The 9,873-nt window shown below is 41.7% G+C and overlaps 1 protein-coding gene across 1 annotated transcript in view; it reads left to right on the forward strand.

The window, feature by feature from the left end:
- Positions 1–9,873, forward strand: part of ANO2 (anoctamin 2) — a 307,510-nt gene that overhangs the window by 51,898 nt on the left and 245,739 nt on the right. The window contains exon 3 of the mRNA XM_011365894.2: positions 6,924–7,022. Within this exon, the coding sequence (XP_011364196.1) occupies positions 6,924–7,022 (99 nt within the window). The remainder of the gene's footprint in view (positions 1–6,923; positions 7,023–9,873) is intronic.

Consider the following 9,873-nt stretch of genomic DNA (forward strand, 5'->3'; position numbering starts at 1 on the left):
GTTCGTCCCTGTGCTTCATTCCAGGTCATTGTGTGTCTGGGGGGTCCAGGCAGAGCCTACTCCCTGATCATAGATTGAGGTTCCTGGTAGCTGAAGCGAAGTTGAGACTTTGGTTTTAATGATGGCCCAGGCAGACCATGGTGTTCCTTAGATGGAGCAGTTTGGGGGCCATCTCATTTCTGGCTCTCATTTCAAAAGTCTGTGATGATGGCTGCCCTGGCCACAATCTCAGCACCACCTGGCATAACTCCTCCAGCTGTGTGGACATCAAGCACAATGGTCTGAGAACATGGGAGCCCTTGGGGTTTCTCTCATGCTCTCTGTGGTACCATATGCTGTTGGTTCTTGCTGATCTAAGATAACCTGGGTTGCTGATGTCTTAGAGGAGGCTGTCCCTGCCCTGCCCCTCTCCACTGTCTACACACTCACCTCCCCACCCTTCCTCTGGCAGCCCCATTCCTGGGCCACAGTGTGCTGCAGCTGATGTTCTCGGCTCACAGCAGGGCCTGGGACCAGAGTACACTCAGGAGTCTGGGGTCAGCATTGAGGTGGCTTGGCAGGACTATGTGGGAAGGAGGCTGTGAAGTATCAGTTTCCAGTGTTTGGCTGGGGCTGCCTCCCATTCATTCTTGTTTCTCTAGAGAGAGGACGTGGTCTCATGAAGCCACATGCAATCTTTGGATAACAACAGCAAGACATAAACAATATGGATAATCTCACCAGGAGGAGCGTGTATCCTCCGGTCCCTGCTGAACGCCTTGAATAGTCACTGGAACACTGAAGAGAGGTGGCTGGGGGCGCTACTTGCCCCATCCCACTATCATTCCTCCACCCCTCATCTACCTAGTTTCTCATGAAGGGAGGGGCTTCAAGTTGCCCTTGGATGGGTTGGGAGCCCTCAGGGATATGTGATACTGTCCCTCATAGGCACTATGGGATGGACACCACTGTCAGGAGTCCTGGATTCTATTCCCAGCTCTGCTGCTAACCGACTGTATGTCTATGCCCAAGTAACTCAGCTTCTTGAGCTCCAGGTCTTCATTTGTTACTTGAGAAAGATATGTTGGGTGTCTTTGGAGATTTCTTCATCTCCAGAGCCCTTTGGCCAAATCAGTTCACTCTTCTGAATTTCACTGTGTGTGTCAACTGGCTCTGTCTTGAGCTATCAGCATGGAGATGTTGGATAACATCATGAAAGTCTGATGCTTGGCAAGTAAAGAGACTAAAGCCTTTTTGCATTCGAAATCTCTTATTTTCCAGAGTATCCCTGATTCTTCTCCGTAATGCTACGCCACTCTTACAAGCCTAGAAGGCGGAGAGGTTTCAGGAATACCCAGTTCCAGTTCAGTTCAGGGTGTGTTTTGTGAGCACCAGAATGAATTCGCGCCCATGCATGAGGCCTCTAGGGAGCAGTGATCTGCAAACGCTGTGAGGTGATACAGATAGGCATGGAGAGGGCCTCCTGCAAGTCTTCATAAGACACCTCATCAGGTGGAAACTTGAATAACTTTAATTGTCAACATGAGGAAGGATTCAGAAATGACACTTAAGGATAATTTATTCTCTTAAAATGGAACTAGATTTAAACTCGATTGGCCAAAGCTCAGCAATTACTTTCTGGGCTATGGGAGCTAACTTTTAGAAATTGGTCACAAGATCTTAACAGAACCTATTAGGTATATATACGTATTGAGCAATCCGTACTTACTGAGCATTTACTAAATTCCAGGTACTATAGCGGCTGCCGAGGACAAAGCAGTCAACAAGACACATTCTTTGTCCTCATGGAGCTTAAGGTCTAGCCAGGAAGACAAGCATTAAACACCTATTATAGTGAGTGCAGTAGTGGTTGATGCTGTGAAGGAGAAAGACAGGAGTGATGTGGGCAAGCAGGGAAACCAAGGGGCTCGGGAAAGGCCTCCTGGAGGAATGAATGTTTCACTTGAGACCTTATTAGCAGTTGGCCGGGTCTGGGGCTGCAGAGAACTTTGCAGTGGAGGAATCCGAGTGCGAGGAGGTTCTGAAGTGGGAGGCGGCAGGATGAGGAAGCGCCAAGGTGGGAAGCTGTCTGGAACATTGGAAACCAACGAGAAGGGCTGTGTGGCCGGAGTCCAGGGAGGAAAGGGAGTTCTGGAGCATTCGAGAATGTGCGTGTGCTCAGGCCAGCTGTTGAGGCAATTTTAGAGAGGAAGAGAGCGAAGGAGAGAGTGAGACCCTGGTTAATCAGACAGACACACGTTCAAGATGGCGACCTGACTTTGCCTCTTTGTGAATTTTTACTTACTTAGTTTTACTTAGTGGTGGACAGGTCTAGGAAACCACCAGACAACACACCTGAAAAGAGACTGAGAAAGACAAGAGTCTGGTTATGATTGAGGAGTTTTTATTTCCTTTCACTAGACTACTCACAATCTCTTCTTGGGTAACTTCTTGATACCCAGGAACTGGAGAAACAGAATTTGTAGTTTTATAAAAACGGAATCACACTGAAAGAAATTGCATAGTTTTTTGGGGGCATTTCAGTTGAGCTGGGGAAATTTTCCTGCCCTGTCATAGACTTCATATTTCTTGCCACTGGAGTCGTTGCATCCCCCAGATGGACAAGCTTGGGCTTTCCTGCAGAAATCTTTGCGTGCTGACCAGAACCAAATGATATATTACAGCTCATTTTCCATGAACTTAAATTTTAGTTGTCTATTGATATTTGGAAGCCCCTCCAATCACATTGATTACTTATAAAATCTCTTTTAGAAATGATTATATGCTCTCATAGCTAATCTCTTATACTATATGTTAAATTTTGTGTTGGTTTCAGAAAATAATGTTTTTCAATTTTGCCCTCAAATTCTGGAGATGCACTATATTTTGAACCTGTGAATTCTTTTTGGGTATATTTTGAGACATTTTGAAAATCCTATAGATAATTTTAAAAGTTCAAGGCAGGAAACTTACTAGGATTACTTATTCACAATTTTAATCTAACAGGAACTGTTTTTTCTCCAAGTCTTTTCTGTCAATCTCAGGAATTCACTGAGGACCGACTGTGTGTCCAGCTCTGTTCTAGGTGCTTGAGGAACACGCAGAGGTATCACATACTTTCCCTGCAAGCAACAGTCATTTTATTTGGTAGAGCTAATCACCGTCGAATTGGCTGACCTCTATTGAATGGGCCATGCTCCAGGTAGTATAGCAAGGACTTCTCATACTTTATCCCTAATTTCACAATAGTCCTGCAATGGTCTCACATTCCTTATTTAGATCCAGAAACTGAGGGTCAGTTGATTAATTTAAGTGCCTTGCCCAACATTCCACAGCTATAAAATCCAGGATTCAAATCTTACCGTTTGAATCTGAAGCCCAAATTCTTTCCATTCCCCTACTATGCCTGAAAGGATCCAAGTATGGAGCAGAATAGAAGTCAGTTGGGCCTAGAGAACAAGGAACTTTTTTTTTTTTTTTTTTTTTTTTTTAGCTCAAACTATGTTAACCTCCAATTTTAGATTCCCGGCTTAGTAAAAAGAGCTTCTACATTTGGTGATAGTTCTGCTCAGAAGTTTTTGTTTTTTTCTTTGGGAGACATAGCCAGTCACACCAGCTAATATTTCACATCGGTTCTCCTGTTTCTTTTCTATGAGAAGGTAACAATATTACATGGCATAAAAGGAACTTGATGGCTAGATATTAGCACCACAAAATTGTATTCCAGCTTTTATTTTCATCTGAAACAAGTTCCATTTGAGGAGAATGGAGAAGAAGCATGCTTTGCTGGAGGCAGTTAATGCCACCACATTGGGGACACTTTTGCATTAGTTCGTATAAGGTGCAATTGATAGAGAATCTAAAAACTACAATGGGCTAAACAAGGTAGAATTTTACCTTTCACATAAAAATCCAGGAGACAGCCCAGAGCTGCACTGACAGGCTATAGAGTCAGAACTCCTGACACTTTGCTGTTTTTGACCTTGACTTTGACCTCAAGGTCTAAGATGTTTATATGCATGTTCCAGGCAGTAGATCAGGGATAGGGAAGATGAAGGGGCAAAAGGCATCTACTTGCTGTCTCTGAAGAGAGTAGCCAGAAACTGCTTTTCAATACTTTCACCTATACCGCATTGGCCAGAAATTAGTATTATGGTCACTTCTAACTGCAAGGGGGATATAGTCTTCACTTTGGACAGCCATATGCTTAGTTAAAAAATGAAGAAAATGCTAATGGCTGTCAGGGGACAGCTAACAGTCTGCCAGTAAGTCCATGGGATTTAACCTTGGCCCGCCCAACCCTTTCTCAAACTTTAAACATCTGCAGCGACTTAATGGACATTTGGTACACACTTGAGCCACTGATTCTAGATAAAATAAAAAATAAAAGCATTCATCACAAATTAAAAATAAAACCAAAGAAAATATATTAAAATCAGTAATAATCATGATTTCATCATAGTGAGAGGGATGGTACTGTTTTCCATTTTCACCAAAAACATTGTTGCTGGGGCCATGATGGAGGACTGACCTGCAGGTCAGTTTCACAGATGATTCCTTTTCTTATTCTTTATATTCACTAAATTAGAAAAGCTTAAATTACAGTTAAAAGTAGCAGCAAGTGATTGATGACTCTGCCTGGTAGTCCTGGATATTGCAACCATAGATGGATATGGAAACTGGGGAGACATCTTGTTGAAGTCCACTTCCAGTGTTTTGTCATAACTATGACCACTTGGCAGCTGGAAGGTTGAGTGTTTCATCTTAGGACTGCCTCATGGATTCCTTATCCATCCTTTGATTCAATTTTTGACTGAAAAGCATGTCTTTATGTTCCGTTGCAACCCTTGGATGTGGTTTTTAACTATGCTCAATAACATGTCATATCTGTCTCTGATGAGAGGAAAAAATAATCAGGTAGAGCGTAGACTTCCAGGATTCAAATACTTTTTTTAATTTTTTTAAATCATACTACCTATGTAACTTTGGACAAATTACTTAAAAATTTTCTGCCTTAATTTCCACAACTGTAAAATAGAGATGGTGATAGTGCCTGCTATACAGCATGGCTGTGACGATTCTATGAGCACATCACTACCTGGCTCCGTCCTGGCACATGATACACATTCAGTAAATAAGCATCACTGTTATTGTTATTCTTTTTAGGTATTCGTATATTTTAGACTATCCCAGACTTATACCATAGTTCAATTTGCCATGAAATCCTGGTTTCTTTTTCATTCTTCTCCCTTGTAAAATCATCAGCTTTCATTCCCGAAGCGGAGTTAGGTTCTGGATGTTTGAATTACTGAATGTATTGTGGAACCGCCATTCAAAATTGTAGAAATAGTCTTCACTCGCATTAGGAGCATCTTAAAATATCTTTTATTTTATTCGTCACTTTAAAAACGTATGAGCCCCGTCATACTCAGCGTACTTCAGTAGGGAAAGCAGTCTTCTCCTTGTCATCTATTTCTCTGCCTGGCATGCTGCAAGGGCAGATGGTCGGAGGCTGTGTGTGGTTGGCTTCCACTATTATTTCAATACTAGACCAAGAACGGAGGGCATGTTGTTGACCACCAACTGGTCTTTGTGGATGAAGATAGGGAATGATTTTCAGAAGGGACAAGGGCTTTTATGTGAACAGTGACACCTTTGCTGTACACAGAGTTGGTGCCTTCTCAGTTCAGGTCTCCATGCATTCTGCTTCACAAAAAAATACAGTAATGCAATAAAAACCTCCTTTTTTCTGTAGCATGGGTTTTCAGGGGGTAAATGGAACAAGAAGCTGCAAGGACTTCTCTCTGTATAGTATAATCTATGTCCCGAGTCCCACTTTGCCCCTCAGAGGCTGTGTCCGAATGTAAATGGCATTTCGGTCAGGACACCAGCATCTTCCCACTGCGGTGCATGGGTTTTAGGTGACTTCCAACAGTCATTTGATGAAGGAATTTTGCTATTGTTTTGTTCAACTTTCTCTGTGGACACAGTGCTTGTGATTAATTTTGCAGATAGTTAGAAGCTTCTCACAAATGATGAAGCTTTTGCCTGTTTTTCCTCCTTGTTCTGGTCTCTTTCATTCTTTAGTGATAAAATTAATTAATTGAATTAATGTCAGAAAGTATTTTTTTCCTGTATGTGCTTTTTCTGAAAAGAATTTTGAGGTTTTATTTGAGAATGAGAAGAATTTAATGGCTTCATGTTATAATCTGACCGATTTTTATAACAGATACCAAATCCAGGGCCAAATGGATTGCTAAGTTAATAAGACTTAATATTCAAATTCTCATCACTGTATTCCCCTTCCTTCCTTCTCGTTTTTGGGTGAAATCAATACACTCGCAGAATTGCTTGTGCTGGGACGTAGATTCATACTCTGTATTCACTTTGGAGCCCTGATTATGATTTACATTTGAAATTATTTTGAGTTGTACTACTTAATTTATTATTTATATCATTACTTTTAGGCTTAGGTGAACCACTTTTGTGATTTCAGGCTATGACATGGCATAATAGTAGAGCAAAAATACAAACTTAACAATAAACAATGAAAATATGTGAGTGGAGACAAACTGCAGGCTGTTTACTGAATGTTGGGAGAGGTAAACCAAGTAAATGCCATCAAGAGATAATGGGATTTCTGCGATCACAATTGCTCACAATTCCATCTGTGAACACTATGGTTTTAGCTCTTTTTTCCCTTTGAAGCCACCACACCCCAGGGACCATACTTTGGGAACACAACCCTGTGGGTTTTGATGAGAGCATTTCTGGATGGGGTATGGGTGGGAGGGGACTGGCTTCTGGTGAGATTTAAAGAGAAGAAAAACCAGAAACTGAAGAAACAGCAGGTTGGGGCTTCTAGTTTGGGAAAGCTGGGGAGCCAGACATCTAAGCTATATCCTTATAAGTGTTTCCATTTCTTCTTCCTTTGTACCTTACAGAGTAAAAGCCAAGGATCCATCTTTGTCCGGATACATGCCCCGTGGCAGGTGCTGGCCAGAGAGGCAGAATTCTTGAAGATCAAAGTTCCTACCAAAAAAGTATGAGCATGTTTCTCCTGGGTTTGGGGGCCTTCTGAGGGCTGGGTGGATGTGAATAATTTGGGAACAGGGCCAGGTGGGACATGGATTTTGTGGAGTCGAAATCATACTTGACTCCCCAGGGATCCTAAGGATGGGGCAATGATATGGGTGGGACAGGGAAGAGAGTTGGGGTACGGGGAGGGGCTGGATTTGGGAGATCCTTTCACCTCAGAGCTCCACTTGGGATGTGCTCCATGAGAAGTCAAACGTTGCCCTGATCCAGCTTCTTTATTTCTCCATCGTACCTCATTTCTCTCTTTTCTTGGGTTCCAACACTGCCAGGCATTTCTATAGAGTGAATGCAGTAATGAGAGCAGACAGCAAGTCATGCTGATCAGGTCAGCAGCATGCAGGGAGAATAACACCATACTTGCTGTGAAGACACCTATTATTGTATTATAATATGACAGAGGACTCTGTCCCTAAGTATGTGCGATGGTGGGTTTCACTCATCTCTTTTGTAAAATAGAAGGATCTTAATCAGGAGAGTGGATCAAAATCATCCGGGGAATGCTTTCAAAATTTTTAAGCCAGTGTCCCCTCTCTGGGATTTTTGTTTTTTTTTGGTTGGTATGGAATGAGGTTCTGGCATCAGTATTGTGAAAAAAAAAATCCCCAGAAGTTCTGATCCTCATCTGGTTAAAAGCCACACAGTTTAGATGACTTTTGAGGTCCTTTTTAGACGATATAGTCTATGTATAATTTAAGAATCTCCCCCAGGAAATTCCTAGGTGACAGTCTCTTTGTAAAATTAAATCCAGCAAATACCTTCAAAGAGAAAGGAAACATGTCCACAAATTCAGCATTTTATTTTTATCAGATATTTTAGGGCAAACCGGTGGGTATTGGCTTTGACCATTTGAGATATCTCTAGGAAGGGTCCTGGGGCAGGTAAAAATCTAGTTTAACCATGAGTGATCTATGGATGATCTCTCTCTTTATCTGTCTCTGTCTGTCTCTGTCTCTGTCTCTCTCTTCCCTGCCTCACCCCCCGCCTCACCACACAGTGTTATTTCATAAGTGGTGACCCAGCTTTACAGAGGTCATCTTTATCATTCTAAAGACCATGATTCCACTCTCTCCATCATTAACAGAACTCTGCCTTTGTTGCCTTCTGCATCACTATTATCACCTGCCTTCATCACCTTCTCCACTATCAGTAGCATCTTTATAGTTGGCAACACCATTTTGATTAGCATCACTGGCTATGCTTACACCATCTTCACTACCAACAGATTGACTGTCCGCATCAAAAATTACTCATCCAATACCATCATGTGTGACATCATTATGAATCCCCTACATAAGAAAGATAAAATCTGGGGGTTCTGCTCTTATAGGTTTATGAAGAGAGGTAACACCTCCATGGCAGGTGGACACGTGACTATTAAACAAACACAGACATGAAATACTAGCTACAAATATTCTTCCAATACAAGGTCAGTGTTTTGGGGTCACGAGCTTGAGCGTCTTGGTTTCACAAGGACCACGCTCATCTTTCCCCCCTTGGTTGCACTGCTGTGTTCTTTGTCTCCTAGTGTAAGACCTCTCACGCCTATTACTGCTGTCCTCAGTACATGCACTGTGTTCGTTCCGGACCTCCGCTCCTCCTCCACCGATGTTCTCCCGTCTGTTGCCAACATGATCCAAGTCTTAGCCTTAGATAGAAGCTTCTGCTTCCCTCCAGTGGTGTCCTAACTTGGCCAACCCTTTATCTTCTTTTTCTTCTGTCTTCCTTCTAATTTTAACATATGTATTTCTTTTCCTTTCTCGGTTTTATTTGAACATCTGATGTTCTCTAAATCTCATGCTATTTGTATCTTGTTTCCTATGTTTTGATCTGTGCTGGCTGATCCACGGAAAGAAGGTGAGCAAAACTCTAATGCCCATGCTACTGCTTCTGTCTCCCAAGACGATCCTTTTAGCAGGAAACCTGGAGACACAGAAGTGTGTATCCTTCTTCTACTCTCCCCTCTTTGTCTCTCTCTCTTTGCTCTCCTTTCCATCTTTCTTTCATTCTTGTGCTTTCTTCCCTTCTTCCCTCTCCCTTCCACCTCTCTATCCTCATGCCTTCTCCTAGCATCTCTTTCTGTCCTTTGAACACCCTATGACACATCTTATTTCTCTACCACCTTCTTCTCCTCATTCCCAGACTCAGTCCCCAAGTAGTGCCTGTCTCTGGTCCCTCTGGTCTCTGCTTATTTTTTCACAGGCTCAAGCCTTTGAGAGCATATCTGCTCTCAGGGTTTATGTGCCCTTATACATGTAGCCTATTGGAACTTACCATTATTATTTGAATGGTACCTGCACTTGAATTTGTAAGATATTTTGGGTAAGGACATATTATAACACAGTCATCTCCAAGTTTTTCTCCTTCTTTTTCTTTTTGCATTTACTTTTTTATAATTCAAGTATATTTGACATATAATGTGTAAATTTAAGGTGTATAACATGTTAATTGATACATTTACATATTATAATATGATTGCCATCGTCGTAACAATTAGCACCTCTATCATGTTATGTAATTATCCTTTTTTTGGTAGTTGGATTAATTAAGTTCTAGACTTTTAGCAAGTTTGATGATTATAATACAGTATTATTATCTATATTCACCGTACTGTGTGTTAGATCTCTAGAGCTTATTTACTACTATTGCAAGTTTATACTCTTAAACATCTGTCCTATTCGCTATCCTCCATTCTCTGGTAACCACCACTTTACTCTCTGTTTTTACAAGTTTAGTTTTTCGGTTGCACACATAAGTGATATCTTACAGGACTTTTCTTACTCTGACTTATCCCACTTA

The sequence above is a fragment of the Pteropus vampyrus genome, unplaced genomic scaffold, assembly GCF_000151845.1.
Source record: "Pteropus vampyrus isolate Shadow unplaced genomic scaffold, Pvam_2.0 Scaffold116, whole genome shotgun sequence".
In the NCBI taxonomy this organism is placed as follows: Eukaryota; Metazoa; Chordata; class Mammalia; order Chiroptera; family Pteropodidae; genus Pteropus; species Pteropus vampyrus.